Source organism: Heloderma suspectum, chromosome 4 (assembly GCF_057233095.1).
Source record: "Heloderma suspectum isolate Gila_16-S chromosome 4, 16-S_ref, whole genome shotgun sequence".
Lineage (NCBI taxonomy): Eukaryota > Metazoa > Chordata > Lepidosauria > Squamata > Helodermatidae > Heloderma > Heloderma suspectum.
Window position 1 is genome coordinate 261,393,786 of NC_139461.1, and position 16,024 is coordinate 261,409,809.

General features: G+C 45.0%; 1 protein-coding gene across 1 annotated transcript; it reads left to right on the forward strand.

The window, feature by feature from the left end:
- The first annotated feature begins 714 nt into the window (after positions 1–714).
- On the forward strand, positions 715–14,523 carry OLFML3 (olfactomedin like 3). Its single transcript, XM_084853515.1, has 3 exons — positions 715–862; positions 1,844–2,129; positions 11,764–14,523. Exons 1-3 carry the CDS (start codon positions 755–757, stop codon positions 12,546–12,548), a joined length of 1,179 nt encoding a protein of 392 aa, XP_084709641.1. The 5' UTR covers positions 715–754; the 3' UTR covers positions 12,549–14,523.
- The last annotated feature ends 1,501 nt before the right edge of the window (positions 14,524–16,024 follow it).

Sequence of the window (16,024 nt, forward strand, 5' to 3'; positions counted from 1 at the left end):
TGGGATGATCACTGCGTCATGTAAAGAGCCTGCAAACTTCCGTGAAGGAGCAATCTCAATCGCAGGATAAAAGCCCAGTGTGAAGGAGCCCTTAGGCTGTGGCCTCTCTCTCCTCAGACCACAAGCGGTAGGCGTTGCTCACAACTACTTCCTGGCTCCTCCCAGGAAACACAACCCATCCAGGCCAAATCTAGCACTTCTTTCATACTGTTATGCCCACCATTTGTGGAATGGAGAATTAGTGCTTCTGGGGGCAACCATAAATGAGTGAAAATGCTGATTTCTGGAATGGGGCAGGTCAGCGGAGCTCGCATAAGGGGGCTCTGGCAACCTATCCCAATCCAGAAACGAGTGATATGCTCATTTTGGGGCTTCCTCTGGGAAGCATTAAAGCTCTGTTGTGCAAGTGGTGGTTCCTGCTTGCACAATGGAATTGGCGGGACCCACTGCTTGTGCAACAAAATGTGTGGGACACGTCAGAATCAGTGGGGGCGTAAGCATGTAACACCACTTCCTACCCCTCTCAGTGCTTGAATTATTCTGGCAATAAAGGAGTTAAGACTCGAAGCTGGTCTCTTTGTGGGATAGAACAGCTTCTCCCCTCCAAAACCAGACATCTGGATTTAATAAAACTGAGCAGACGAGGCTGTGTTCCCTCCCCACTTTTATGAAGAAACTGTCAAAACATTCCAATGGTGTGAGCTAGAATCCGGCACAGAGATCACTGGCAAAAGACAAGACGCCAGGTACAGTCATGGCTCTCCAATATGCCTTGCTTCTGCTGCTTATCCTGGCCAATACCATCCATGGGCAACAGCAACAGTTAATGGAATACATGGAGAGGAGGTTGGCTGTCTTAGAGGTGAGAGCGTGAGACCGGAATGGCAAAGGATGCATCTTGAGGAGTGTTCAAGTTTGCAGTGATAAGCGCTGGCGCTGGAGTTCCTTGAGCTTCTAGCTCTGTTAGAAGAAGCCATCACACACTGGGGGGCTCATTTAGGGGTGCAGAGCCTTAAAAATTATTCCTGCACTGAAGTTTGTGCTAAGGAGCTATAATAGACAGTTGTGCATTTTGAGAGAAGGAAGATGATTGTTCCCTATGACTGTAGGTGGTCTGAGAGCTGAGAGACTGGGGTGGATGTGGGGGACTCTCCTTTTTTTTATGGGAAATGCAAGACATTCTGACATTTTGGGGGGTCAGATTTTAAAGCCTTGTTCTTTATTCCAGACTGTCACCACTTCTTAGAACATAATGCAGCCTCTTGTTTCAAAACACAGTGGTTCTATAGTGCACTATACATTTATCAATGAAATCTTTATTTGATAACTTTACAGCAGCTACTGAGAGTGTTAGTAGCTGGATGCAGAGCACTGACTGGGAAGCGAGGATAATAAAACTGTAAAGACAAGGCCTCTTTAAAGTTTAGAATAAAATAATTGCATTCTGCTACCTTTAAAAAGATAACAAATATCTTTGTAGAAAACTTTGGCAGTGTATCTGCAGAGTGCACAATGGTGGCTAACAATCCAGAAGGCAGATTAAAACATCTCAGAATGAACTGGTTTCTTAACATGTCAGGATTTTAAAGCCACGGTCATGATTTTGGGAGACCAATGCTTGGGTTTTTTTCAGTCTAAAATGCAGATGGACGTGTAATCTTTCAAATCAAACATCTGGTGCTCAGTGTCCAGCTTGGATGAATTATTTAGGAATTGTGTCAGGAATTGTCATTTCTATCCTAGTTGCCCTGCACCCTAGTCTGAATGGAGGGTGGCTTGCAACTGGGTGGCTGTATTAACTCCACATCATCCGCGACATTTCTATCTCCCTTCCTTCCGTCAGGAGCGGATCTCCCAGTGGCATGACCAGAGCAGCCGTTACTCCAGTGAGCTGAGGGACTTCAAGAACAAAGTGGTGTCTATGCTGGAGACAGTGGAGAAAGAACGGGAAACACTCCGGGCAGAGGTGGAAAACACTGCTGTACGGGTGGACCGGCTGGAGCGAGAAGTGGACTATCTCGAGACCCAGAACCCTGCCCCACCCTGTGTGGAGGTAGATGACAAGCTCATGGAGAATCAGGTTTCCACTGCCAAGAAGCGCAAGAATGAGAAGTATGAGAAACTGACAGGTGAGCAGAAGCTCTCACAGCACGTGCTTACTAAAGGCCTGTAAGGCAGGCTACCATGGTTTCTCTTTTTTCTTTATGTGGTCCTCCCACAAGTCCCTCAAAGTGCTATATTTGGTCCCCATTGCATAAAATACATGCTTAGTTGCAGAGCAGATAGCTATGCCTTTACTGTTATGTCCCCCCCTTTTAAAAAGGGCTAGATGCGCAGTATAGAGCTGGATGACTATTTCATTTCTTGCCCCCCAAAGGAAGTGGTGATGAATTGTCAAGGCTGCCAAAAAGGATAACATGACATTTGCAGTCGTCATTCGCAGCAGTTCTGTGAGAGGGAAGAAGGGATCTCACAGTTCCCAAATGACGCCTCCGCCACCCCCGTCCTGCTCCCCTTAACAGTCTTTCACAACATGGCAAGTCATTGCTGCTGTGGATACGTCAAGGTGGGAGAGCAGCCTTGACGTCTGTTGCTTTACAAAAAGAAGATCACCTTGGCTGAGCAGTCTCCTACTGGTTATACACTGTGGGGAAGTGTGTAGCCTTTCAAGATTCCCCCCCCCCCAAACTACGAACATATCACAAAATGGTGGAGGCAGTGTGATTACTTCCTAAATGATGTCACAGGCACTATCCAATCTTGCAGGCATGTTGAACCTCTTTCAGCCCAAAGGGCGAATGCCATTTTGGAGACGCTCTGGGGGCCGCATTCAAGTGGTGGGTGGGGTTGAAGGTGAAGGAGGCGGGGCCAGAATACAAAAAATTCCAGCGTATTTTAGCTGAAAGCTCTTACTGCTAGTAACATAAGGAGGATAATGTAAGCCGCCTTGAGTTCCTTGCGAGAGGGAGAAAGGCGGGGTATAAATGCAATAAATAAATAAATAAATAAATAACAAAGCTTTAGGAGAGGCCTTTCAATCTTTTAGAATGTGGGGGGAGGAATTGTGCAAAAGCCATGAAACTACCAAATAATCAGTGGTTAGGAGGAAAGAGGGTGTGGCCAGGGGAAGGGGCATGGCCATCTGGGGAACCCCGGCAGGCCAGAGTAGGACTGCAGATGGGCCAAATTTGGCCCCCAGGTCTGAGGTTCTACACCCTTGCAATAGGGGCTTCTGACATTTGCACAGCTACATCTTACATGGCAACCTCATTAGCAATGGACGAACTCTTGGGGAGGGGGAGGGATACTGTTTTTAGGGATAATGTTTTTCTTTGAATGATGGGAGAATGTGTTATCCTTGCAAGAGAAAGGAAGATCTTTTGCCAAATGCGTAACAGCTGTTGCTCAAACAACAATTATATTAAAGGGAGATAAGGGACCAGCTTACCTCAGCAGCAAGATGGTGACATACGCTGCAATCCTGCACGCAGCTAGCCTGCTTAAGCCCCATTGGCATAAGTGAGATTTAAGCATACTGTGTGCAAGGATTGCAGCCATGGTGTCTTACACAGAGCCCAGCCATTGCAACTGAGCAACTCTCCAAGGCATGGGTTGTTTTATGAGTCAGGCAATTCCTCCGGTACATCTCACAAATCCGATATTCTTGTGATAGGATTTTCCATTCATGGTAGTGATCTGGGCCCCAAACTATATTCCTTCTGTTGCCAGCTCCATTGTCATGTGTCTCCTTTGGGCAAATCACACAGTATTGTATAAACTCAGTTCCCCACCTATGCGATGGAAATTTTGCTTACCCTTAAAGTGCCTCCTCACCTCTGAATGTGTTCGTGTTGTAGCGTTCCTATGCGCTCAGACATTTTGCTCCAGATTGAATACTACCAAGTTTACCTGCTCTCATTTGGAAGGATTTGAATGTAATCTGTTGGCTCAGAAGTAAAATGTGTGAGCAGATGCCTGTTCAGAAAGTCAGGCTTAGCCATGAAAGGAGCAAAGTTACGCACTAAGAGCGCCCTGATGCTGATTTTTAAACAAGTCAACCAGCGCTGGTGGTGATTTTGAGCAAAGAAGTGATGGACAGGGAAGGATGATGCAAACTACCCCTTTTTTCTGCTTAATCGTTCTCCCAAGCTACTCCCCCCGCTCCACTTTTAAAAAAAGAAAATGGCATTTTGGGTCTCCATTATACAGATTTGCATGGAATACATATTTACCATGCAGGTATCCTGGAGATGACTCAGGTGATTTCCTTTCTTCTCAGACTTTTGAGAAGATCCATATCCTTCCCTTCCCCAAATCTAGGGTGTCTCTACATGAGGCATTTATCGTGCACTTGTGATTGTTCACTAACAGAAGTTTGCGGGTCCTTTTCACAACATTGTCAATTCCGATGCCTCACCCGTTGTTTTAAAGCTGGAATCTGCCATGTTATAAAACCCTGAAAATGCTGCAATAAATTGAAATCATGCAATAAAACAGCTCCATCATCTGGTGGTATAAATGAAACATATGGGAAGGAAATTGGCAAAAAGAGGGGGGCGGTGGAGTGCGAGTATTGTGCTGATCATTAAACCCGTGAAGACTCAGGAAGACAAAGTCCTTGTAATCCTCCAGGACTTTTGCTAAATGTACAGAAGCCCTAAATAATGATATAGCTGTATCCTGACACTCTCTCCTGTCCCTATTCAGCTGTCTCCTGTGGTGGTTGATGTGGTAGTGGATGGTGGCCATGTCTTTTGGAGTCACATAGTAACTGCAAAGTACTCTCTCTATTTTTTCTGGATGAGGCCAAGTAGCCAGCAGGGTAGGGTTGAAGCACCTCTGGGAAAGGCAGGAGAAATGTCCACCCACACAGCTCCAAGGGCAGCCCATAAATGATCAGCACATGGAAAAGGACTGCCTACAATGGGCAAGACCAAGGGTTCACTGGTCTATCAGATGCAACCACAAAACTCACAAATAAAGCTAGGCAGAGACTGATACCCGCTTGTCCCGAAGCTGCATTTAGCTGTCAGAGCTGACAGCTGTTGATAGGCCTATAATTCATCCATACAATGATGATTGATTGTCAGAAAAGGAGGAGATGGACTGACTTCCCTTGCTCCTTCCCTGTCCTACTTCAAATCCTGCATAGCTAGGTAAGGTGATGTATCTTATCACCCAAGTAGCTTCCCCATTCTCACGTCCAGCTTTCCCTCAATCCAGCCTCTGAAGAGAACTGGGCAAGATAGTTGCTCAGCACTCTTCAATGTCCTATGCCAGCTTTACCCAGTCTGGTGCCATTGGCCCTGCTGGCTGGGGATGATGGGAGTTGAAGTATGACATGCATTGAGCAGGGTGTTGGACTCAACGGTCTTATAGGTCCTTTCCAAACCTCCTGTTCTATGATTCTATGACACATCTAGAAAACACCAGATTGGGGAAGTCTGTCCTACGAAATGGGTAGTGAAACTGTGTGCTGTGCTGCAGAAACAACAACTGAAGTAAAGGACCTGCAAAAATAAAATAGTAATGCTTTGTTAGAAGTCCAGTCACTAGAGCTAAGCTGCACACTGTAGTAGAGAAACTAAAGCCAGGAGAGAAACAATACAGTTTGCCAGAAATAAATCAGAAACAGCTTGCTGTGTAGAACTAAAAGGCCAAGCTTGGTTTAGGTTAGTTTTTAAGCAAGGACGTTTGGGCTTAAATTCCATAGTGATCTGTGATTTTGGAGGCTGCACTCGAGACTTCCAAGGCCAGTCCCCCCCTCCACCCGCCCTGCAAAGGATATAGTACGAAAGGGTGCAGGATACATGTGGCACAAATCTGAGGCAAATTTATAAAGCAAATTCATGAGGCAGTCATTTGCAGGAAATAGAAGAGAATTGGTGAGATTGGGGAAAACCCTCCAAATGTGATTGCGTGTATGTGAGTGAGAATTTCTCAACCACTTTAGAAATAGTAATTTGCTCACCTAGATAAGAACACAAGAATTGCTTTGGTGACATTTGTTGTTGTTTATTCGGTCAGTTGCTTCCGACTCTTCGTGACTTCATGGACCAGCCCACGCCAGAGCTTCCTGTCGGCCATCGCCACCCCCAGCTCCCCCAAGGTTGAGTCCGTCACCTCCAGAATATCATCCAACCATCTTGCCGTTGGTCGGCCCCTCTTCCTTTTGCCTTCCACTTTCTCTAGCATCAGCATCTTCTCCAGGGTATCCTGTCTTCTCATGATGTGGCCAAAGTACTTCAGTTTTGCCTTTAATATCATTCCCTCAAGTGAGCAGTCTGGCTTTATTTCCTGGAGTATGGACTGGTTTGATCTTCTGGCAGTCCAAGTCACTCTCAGAATTTTCCTCCAGCACCACAGTTCAAAAGCATCTATCTTCCTTCGCTCAGCCTTCCTTATGGTCCAGCTCTCGCAGCCATAGGTTACTACAGGGAATACCATTGCTTGAACTATGCGGACCTTTGTTGTCAGTGTGATGTCTCTGCTCTTCACTATTTTATCAAGATTTGTCATTGCTGTCCTCCCAAGAAGTAAACGTCTTCTGATTTCCTGGCTGCAGTCAGCGTCTCTGCAGTAATCTTTGTGCCTAGAAAGACAAAGTCTGTCACTTACTCCATGTTTTCTCCCTCTATTTGCCAGTTATCAATCAAGCTGGTTGCCATAATCTTGGGGTTTTTGAGATTTACCTGCAACCCATCTTTTGCACTTTCTTCTTTCACCTTCATCATAAGGTTCCTCAGCTCCTCCTCGCTTTCAGCCATCAAAGTGGTATCATCTGCATATCTGAGATTGTTAATGCTTCTTCCAGCGATTTTAACTCCAGCCTTGGCTTCATCAAGCCCAGCACGTCGAATGATGTGTTCTGCATACAGGTTAAATAGGTAGGGTGAGAGTATACAACCCTGCCGTACTCCTTTCCCAATCTTAAACCACTCTGTTGTTCCGTGGTCTGTTCTTACCGTTGCTACTTGGTCGTTATACAGATTCCTCAGGAGGCAGACAAGATGACTTGGTATCCCCATCCCACCAAGAACTTGCCACAATTTGTTATGATCCACACAGTCAAAGGCTTTAGAATAGTCAATAAAACAGAAATAGATGTTTTTCTGAAACTCCCTGGCTTTCTCCATTATCCAGTAGATATTGGCAATTCGGTCTCTAGTTCCTCTGCCTTTTCGAAACCCAGCTTGTACATCTGGCAATTCTCGTTCCATGAATTGCTGGAGTCTACCTTGCAAGATCTTGAGCATTACCCTACTGGCATGTGAAAGAAATGCCACTGTTCGATAGTTTCAACATTCTTTGGTGCTTCCCTTTTTTGGTATGGGGATATAAGTTGATTTTTTCCAATCTGGTGTGTTTTCCAAATTTTCTGGCATATGGCATGCATCACCTTGACAGCATCATCTTGCAAGATTTTAAACAGTTCAGCTGGGATACCGTCGTCTCCTGCTGCCTTGTTATTAGCAATGCTTCTTAAGGCCCATTCAACCTCACTCTTCAGGATGTCCAGCTCTAGCTCACTGACCAAACCATCAAATCTATCCCCGATATTATTATCTTTCCTATACAGATCTTCCGTATATTCTTGCCACCTTTTCTTGATCTCTTCTGCTTCTGTTAGGTCCTTGCCATCTTTGTTTTTGATCGTACCCATTTTTGCCTGGAATTTACCTCCGATGTTTCTAATTTTCTGGAAGAGGTCTCTTGTCCTTCCTATTCTATTATCTTCTTCCACTTCCGCGCATTGCTTGTTTCAAAATAATTCCTGATCTCTTCTGGCTAACCTCTGGAATTTTGCATTTAATTGGGCATATCTCCCCCTATCACTGTTGCCTTTTGCTGTCCTTCTTTCTTGGGCTGCTTCCAGTGTCTCAGCAGACAGCTGTCTTGCCTTCTTGGTTTTCTTTTTCTTTGGGACGTTTTTTGTTGCTGCCTCCTGAACAATGTTGCGAACTTCTGTCCATAGTTCTTCCGGGACCCTATCTACTAAATCTAGTCCCTTAAATTTATTCTTCACCTCCACTGCATATTCATGAGGAATATTAGTGAGCTTATATCTAACTGACCTGTGGGTCTACTCTGTTCTCTTTAGTCTGATTCTAAATTGTGCAATAAGAAGTTCGTGATCTGAACTACAATCAGCTCCAGGTCTTGTTTTTACCAACTGCATAGATGTCCGCCACCTTTGGCTGCAAAGGATGTAGTCAATCTGATTTCGGTGTTGACCGTCTGGTGAAGTCCATGTATAAAGTCGTCTCTTAGGTTGCTGAAAGAAAGTATTTGTTATGCACAGTGAGTTGTCTTGGCAAAATTCTATCAGCCTATACCCTGCTTCATTTTGTTCTCCCAGACCATGCTTGCCTGTAATTCCAGGTGTTGTTTGACTACCCACCTTAGCATTCCAGTCTCCTGTAATTAAAATAACATCTCTTTTTGGCATACTATCCAGTAGGTGCTGCAGATCCTCATAGAACTGATCTACTTCTGCTTCTTCAGCATCTGTGATTGGGGCATATATTTGTGATGTTAAATGGCTTACCCTGAATTCGAATTGAGATCATTCTGTCATTGTTTGGATTGTATCCAAGCACTGCTTTAGCCACTTTATTATTAATTATGAAGGCTACTCCATTTCTTCTGTGGTCCTCTTGTCCACAGTAGTAGATCTGGTGGTCATTTGATGTGAAGTGGCCCATTCCAGTCCATTTCAGTTCACTGACACCCAACATGTCTATATTTAATCTTGACATCTCCCCAATAACCACATCCAATTTGCCCTGGCTCATAGATCTTACATTCCAGGTTCCTATGGTGTGTTGATCTTTAGAACATCGGATTCGTTGTTCACCACCAGCACCATCGGCTGCTAGCCGTACTTTTGGCTTTGAGCTAGCTGCGTCATCACATCTGGGGCTACTTGAACTTATCCTCTGTTCCTCCCCAGTAGCATTTTGACCATCTTCCGACCTGGGAGTCCCATCTTCCGATGGTATACCAACATATCTCTGGTTGTACTGATCCATTTAGTTTTCATGGCAAGAATACTGGGGTGGGTTGCCGTTTCCTTCCGCAGGGATCGTATTTAGTCTGACCTCTCTGCCATGACCTTCCCGTCTTGGGTGTCCCTTCACGGTTTAGCTCATGACATCATTGAGGTGCTCAAGCTCCAGCACCACAACAAGGTAACGATCTCCTTTGCTGGAGACATATCTTTGTCTCCTTTGGTGACATATCTTTGGTCTAATCCAAGAGCATTTGATAGCCAGATGCCAACACTATGGTTGGGGAATGTGTGGTGCTCCAGATGTTGTTGAACTGGAACTCCCCTCAGTTCTTGTCAGCATCGCCATTGGTGAGGGATGATGGGAGTCACAGTCCAACAGTATCTGGAAGGCCACATGTTCTCCAACCCTGGCCTAGAGGAAGCTCACAAACAGAATCGGTGGTGATGGGCATCCCTGTTACCTCTGAACATCAGAACATGGAACTGTCATTCTGAGCCATAATGGCTAATACCCACTGACAGTTGTTGTTGTTCAGTCGTTAAGTCATGTCCAATTCTTCGTGACCCCATGGACCATAGCACGCCACGCCTTTCTGTCCTCTGCTCTCTCCTGGAGTGTGCTCAAGTTCATATTCATTGCATCGGTGATGCTATCTAGCCGTCTCATCCTCTGCTGTCCCCTTCTCCTTTTGCCTTCAGTCTTTCCCAGCACCAGGGTCTTTTCCAGAGAGTTTTCTCTTTGCATTAGGTGGCCAAAATATTTGAGCTTCAGCTTCTGTATCTGTCCTTCCAATGAGCAGTCAGGGTTGATTTCCTTTAGGATGGACTGATTTGACCTCCTTACAGTCCAGGGGACTCGTAAGAGTCTTCTTCAGCACCACAATTTGAAAGCATCAATTCTTCAGCGCTCAGCCTTCCTTGTAGTCCAGCCTTCCCCAACCTTATGCCCTTCAGATGTGTTGAACTACAACTCCCATCACCTCCAGCTAGCTAACACATCCGGAGGGTACCAAGTAGGGAGGTTGCTCTGTTTCCTTGATCCTGTGACAGAGCAGTGGTGCAGCTGGGTCATTTTAGACCCTAGACATAATAGTCTTGTGCTCCTCCCTTTAGTTGGCATGTATATTACAATTACTTCAGTTGTGAAGGACACAGCTAACATTTCTCTCTCTGCCCTGCCCCCCATCAGCCACTCCATGCTTTGCAACTGCTTTCACATTCCTTATATGTTCGAACAACAAAACTGTTTGCTAACCCTGATTGGCAAAATAACAATACTCTGAGCATGTACCGTTTTGCATTTTAAACTCAAATCATAGCACCATCTTGAGTACAGGAATAAAATTGCATTTACTTCTGCTTCCTTGATGCCCCTTTACTTGCCGCTCTCCGGGTGCTCATTTGCGCCCCCCTTGGCCTGCATGGTCCTGGACTTGGCCCCTAAATCCAGCCCTAACTGTGCCACTGGACAGAGCTCCATACACCACTATATACTGGTGATGGCGGTGGGGGACGGTGGGGGAACAGACCCTGCAGCCAGCAGTACCTATTTGCTCAACCAAAACTGCTATCTGGGTGAGATGGGCACAGCTGTTTGTAATATTGATTGATTTGATTTGTACCCCGCCTATCTACCAAGACAAATGGCACTCAAGGTGGTTTACAATCATAAATAAAACTTGATTAAAACAATAATAAAACAAATGCATTAAAATATAATTAAAAACATAACAATAACAGAATAAAAATAGCATCCAACCCAACACGCCAAAGATCTGCTTGAATAAAGCAGTCTTTGCCTGCTAGCAGAAGGACAGCAAAGAGGGAGCAAATCTAGCCTCCCATGGCAGGGAGTTCCACAGCCTGGGAGAGGCAACTGAGAAGGCCCTCTTTTGAGTCACCACCAATGCACCTCTGAAGTGGTGGTCTCAAAAGAAGGGCCTCTCCTGAAGATCTTAAGACCTGGGTAGGCTCATATGGGAGAAGGCTTTCAGGTAGCCTGGTCCCAAGCCATATAGGGGTTTATAGGTCATGAGCAGCACTATGAATACTGCCTGGAATGTTTGGAAACAGACCAGTAGCCATTAAAACTGTTGTAGGAAGGGAGTCACGTGCTCCCTGTAACCATCTGCAGTCAACAGTCTGGCCACAGCATTCTGGACCAGTTGAAGTTTCTGATCAGTTTTTGAAGGCAGCCCCATGTAGAGCACATTACAATAGTCCCAAATAATTTTGGGAGATGGTGTGGAGAGTTCTGGAGTAGAGTGTGACCATTTTTATCCTCTTGAACAGAAATAGTTGGAGAAAGAGCCTTTTTCAAAGATTACATTCCCTTACACAAAGCAAGTGAATACGAGATAGACACTGCCTTTTTTCTCAGCATGGGCGCAAACTAAGGAGGAACATCAGTAGTTTAATTTCTCAGGAAAGCAGCCATGCAAATAGCATATAAATGAAGCATTTTACTGCTGAAGCTTATGGAGTAAATGAAAACATCTTGAAATGGTAGGTGTTGAACCTCTCTTGGTAAGCATTTCCTGAGAGTCTCAGAAATCTGAGGAGTGTGTGTGTGTGTATGTGTGTGTGTGTGAATTAAGCCATCAGATTCTGAACACGACAGAGATTCTGGAATTTACATTTTGCTCTCATGACTTTATGTTGTATTTTAATGTACAATTTTCAATTTTGTGCTATAGCTTTGTGGGAGAGAGCCAAACGTATGATAACTATCCTCTAACTATTCTTTATAGATTGCAGTGACACTGTGTCCCAGGTGAAAGCCATGAAGATTTTAAAGCGGTTTGGCAGCACAGCTGGTCTCTGGACCAAAGACCCACTGAGCAATTCAGAGAAGATCTTTGTGTTCGATGGCACTAGCAATGACACTGTGTATGTCTTTCCCAGAATGAAGGAGTTCACACTCTTCTCTGCTACCCGAAAAGCTGCACGCATCAAGTTACCCTACCCATGGGTTGGCACGGGACACTTGGTGTACGGGGGTCATCTTTTTTATACTCGCCGACATGGCACCTTCCAAGTCATCAAGTTTAGCCTGGTCAACAAGACTATTGTTGATAGTTCTGTCTTCCCAGCAGAGGAGCAGATCCCTGTCTTTGGTCTTGCATCCTACAACTACATTGATCTGGTGGCCGATGAGGAGGGGATCTGGGCTATCTATGCCACCCAAGAAAATGAGAGAAACATAGCCCTGGCCAAACTAGACCCTTCCTCTTTAGACATTGAGCAAATGTGGGACACCCCGTGCCCTCGGGAAAATGCGGAGAGTGCTTTTGTCATCTGCGGAGCTCTCTATGTGGTGTACAATACCCGGCTGCCCAGCCGGTCCCGTATCCAGTGTGTCTTTGATGTCAGCGGCTCTATGGCACCTGAAGATGCTGCCCTGGTCTACTTCCCCAAACGTTATGGCTCGCACTCCAGCATGAAGTATAACCCCAAAGAGAGGCAGATCTATGCCTGGGATGATGGCTATCAACTCATTTACCGTATGGAGATGAAGAAGAAGACTGAAGTCTGAGAACGGCCTAGGGATGTGATGGAGAAAGCATCAGGAAGAAACACGTTCCAGAGCCACAAGATATGCCTCAGCTGCCAAATCATGCCAAATGGCACATAGCACGTACTAGAAAACCAGCAGTCACAAGAAGCATTGACTACACTGGACTTTTAAGAAAGGAGCACCTTCCTGATGCATTAAATGCTTTTTAAGCAGAAATGGTTTGCATTTTTTTATTGGGACCTGTCAATTTGTTTTGGTTTTCAAACCCCAAACCAAACTGAAACAGCCTTTTTTAAAAAGAAAGAAAGAAAAATTATCTTATGTTGGAAAAACATACATGTTCCATCTGAAAAACTGAGAAAAGTATTACTTCTCTCTAGTTTCTAGGCAGAGGGCAAGTGCCCCTAAATTTCCATGCTGCCCTATAGCTTAGAAATCAAATTGGCATCTCCCAGCCAGCACTGCTGTTTCATACACTTCTCCTTCAGAAAGACACCTCAGAAAGGGTTTTGTGAAGGAGTAAGCACGCACTCATGACTCCAAGGCCAGGCAATGAGTCTGCACTTCTATTAAAAAAACCTACTCCTATAGGATTTGGTTAATTAAACAAGGGTGGGAAACATATTTTCTTCTGGCTTTCCTGCTCTCAGATGCTATAGTGTAATTGGACAGTCCAGGTGGCAGTTTCCTGATTGTTCCTCACACCTTATTATTTCTATTGTTGTATGTCTCCCTTCTATTAATTGGAGGATTCTGCACCAGCTTTTCCCCTCTTTTGCATATGCCCCTGACACCAGCCAAAAATCCCGCATTTAAAACAGGGCTTTCTGCTTCCATTTTAAATGCAGGATTATGACAGACTCCTTTTACACAGGCTTCCTTCCCCCTCCTTTTGCCCCTTATCTGAGTCTTCCATATGTTTCATTATACAGCCGCTAGACGGTGCTTGATCTAGCTCCTCTTATTGCAGCTTTTCCTTTTTCATGAGGGAACTGAAGCTGAACTCAGGCGCTGTAATTTGATAGCTCACTATCTCCGATCTTTTAAAAAATGGAGTAAAGGTCATCTAGTGAAGGAGACGCCCTGGAGTTAACGACGTCATCTAAAGGTCCCGCAAACCTCTGTGAGGAACCAATCTCAATAGCCAGATAAAAGCTCCTTGTGAAGAATCCCCACAATCACAGGTAGCTACTGTGGTCCATTCTGAGGTCTCATCCTTTCCTGGATTTATTATGCTTTTCTGTTTTTTCCCCCTGAATGTTCCTTATTAAAGAGACACTAATTTGTGATTAGTTCAGACATCTTAGACTGTCCCTCGTCGCACATGGACATTGAAAGCTTGGAATGAGAGGCATGACAGTCAAGCACATCTGAAGGGCACCATGTTGGGGATGTATTGCAATCTCATACTAATTACTAGTTTTGGCTCTGTTCTCATTTCCTCTGGGTTATTTCCTTGTTATTTCATTCCTGTAAGGAACAGTACTGTCCCCTACGGCTAACTCTGTGGTTTCTATAGGTCCTTGAACAATGAGGCCTTTCAATTGACTTGGAGGCTGTGTGCATTTGTGTGTCACAGCATGGCCAAGTCAGGCAGAGGATGGGTGGAGTGTGCAAAGTGAGACAGTATTCCAGGGTTCTCAGGAGGGCATACCCTTACTTGACCTAGAGGTCTCAGATCCAGCCAGGTTGAAAGCAAGGTGTCTGCCTTCTGACTTTGATAGGCCTCTGAATGCTTGTGGCTGTAGTTGGAGTTTAAATCGGTTGGGATCTTGACAAGTGCTCCAGCTGCCCACCATTGGCACTGAAATGGTCTCTGAGGCATGTTATAGCGGTATCACTGTGCCTTCCATCAAGATGTGTGCTAGCACTGACTAAGAACATTTCTATGGGGGAAGCTGCAGAGTGCAAAATGTTTAGCTGAGTTACATTCATCCACAGAAGTGTGTTTTAGTATGTTATAATTTTACTGTAAAAATCACCTTGATAACCTCTGGCGTGAGCTCTTCCTTTCCTAGCAATAGGGGTGACCACATTAGTTAAGCATGCTGATGAGGAAGGTAGAGCTGAGGGCTACAAGATGGAGGTACCAAGAATCAGGATGTCATTCCTTCAATCTGGGATGGCACATCTGGCCCCCTATCTGTCTGACTTAACCAGATTTTAATACTGCAATTCATACTACATTTTAAGGACATAGGAAGGCACCCATATTTAGTAGTGCTAGTTCTCCTGGGATGGAGCATGGAGTATGTGTGCACCATTTAACATTTCCATACTCTTCACAATTAAATATATCCTTTTTTTCTTTTAAAAGCCCATTGATTCATATTGGGGTAGACCTTTATAAAAGGAACAACAGGGATGAAAAACACAGTCACACCATGTTAAGACTATTCAGGTGGTAATGCCACTCTTACTAATCGTGCTCTTAGTTGCAATAAAGCATGAATTAGTACGATGTCATTGCCACATCTTTGCAAACACAAGAATGTCATTCTGGAATCAAACCAAGTTTTAAAATATGAAGAAGTCTTTAGTCAGAGAGCTGCATACAGATGTATCAATGTTATGTGCAGTGGGCGCCATGTGAATGCAAGCTTGCCCTTCTCAGCACCAATGTCTATAGTTAACCTGGTTTGTATGAAAGGTCATTTATTTCACCTGAAAGTGAGTTTTGGTTGTGGTATCTCCAATTGTCACAGTTGATGATGTGGCTCTTGCTGATGGAGCAGAACCTCCTCCTGCTTCATTCTGTCGCATAGTTCCAGCTCTTGTAGCTCTAATTCTTTCTCTTTCAGAGAGCAATCCTATGTCTGCCGGACAGCATCTGGAGCACCATAGGATGCTGTGGATTTCCTCCTCATAATCCGTAGACAGAGCTATGAGCATAGAGGAGGATATTCAATCATGGATCTCCCCTCCCCCACACCCACCCCCTCTCAGCCACCGCGGAAAGTTTCTCTTATGAGGTTGGAGAGGGAGAAAAGGGGCTTGCTGGTGAGCAAGGAGGGGAGAGGAGAGGCTGGCCTATGCAGAACGCTATGGCCTCTTAAGTCTCCTCCCTACCCACTGAAAGGTAAGTCAGCTAGACAGGCTCAGAGGCCTATCTAGCTGCTTTTTGTGAATTAAACAGAGGAATGGAGGGGAAATTGCCTCCGTCCTCCTCCTGCCCTGCCTGGATCTTGTTGGCAGGGCATAGGATAGTCGGAGGGCTCCAAACTCGGAGCCCTCTGTCTGGCTCGATAGAGTATGCCAGAGCAGAAATACCAGAGCAGATGAATACCAGATTCATCTGCTTTGGCATTTCAGCACCATTAGGGTTCTGCACAGTTACTGCTTCACGTTGAATCAGGAGGACTCCAAATTCCTCTGCATTTTTCCCTTCAAAAGGCAGTCCTTTGGCTTGACACCTTTCAGTTGGAACTGCTTTGTTCATTCTGCAGTATTTCTAACCTATCTGGCCCCTACTCTGTAGACCGGAAAATAACATA

Coding starts and splice junctions, on each gene's coding strand:
- OLFML3 (XM_084853515.1), top strand. CDS start 755: ATGGCTCTCCAATATGCCTTGCTTCTGCTGCTTATCCTGGCCAATACC. Junction 863..1,843: donor GGAGGTTGGCTGTCTTAGAG/GTGAGAGCGTGA, acceptor TCCTTCCGTCAG/GAGCGGATCTCCCAGTGGCA. Junction 2,130..11,763: donor GAAGTATGAGAAACTGACAG/GTGAGCAGAAGC, acceptor TATTCTTTATAG/ATTGCAGTGACACTGTGTCC.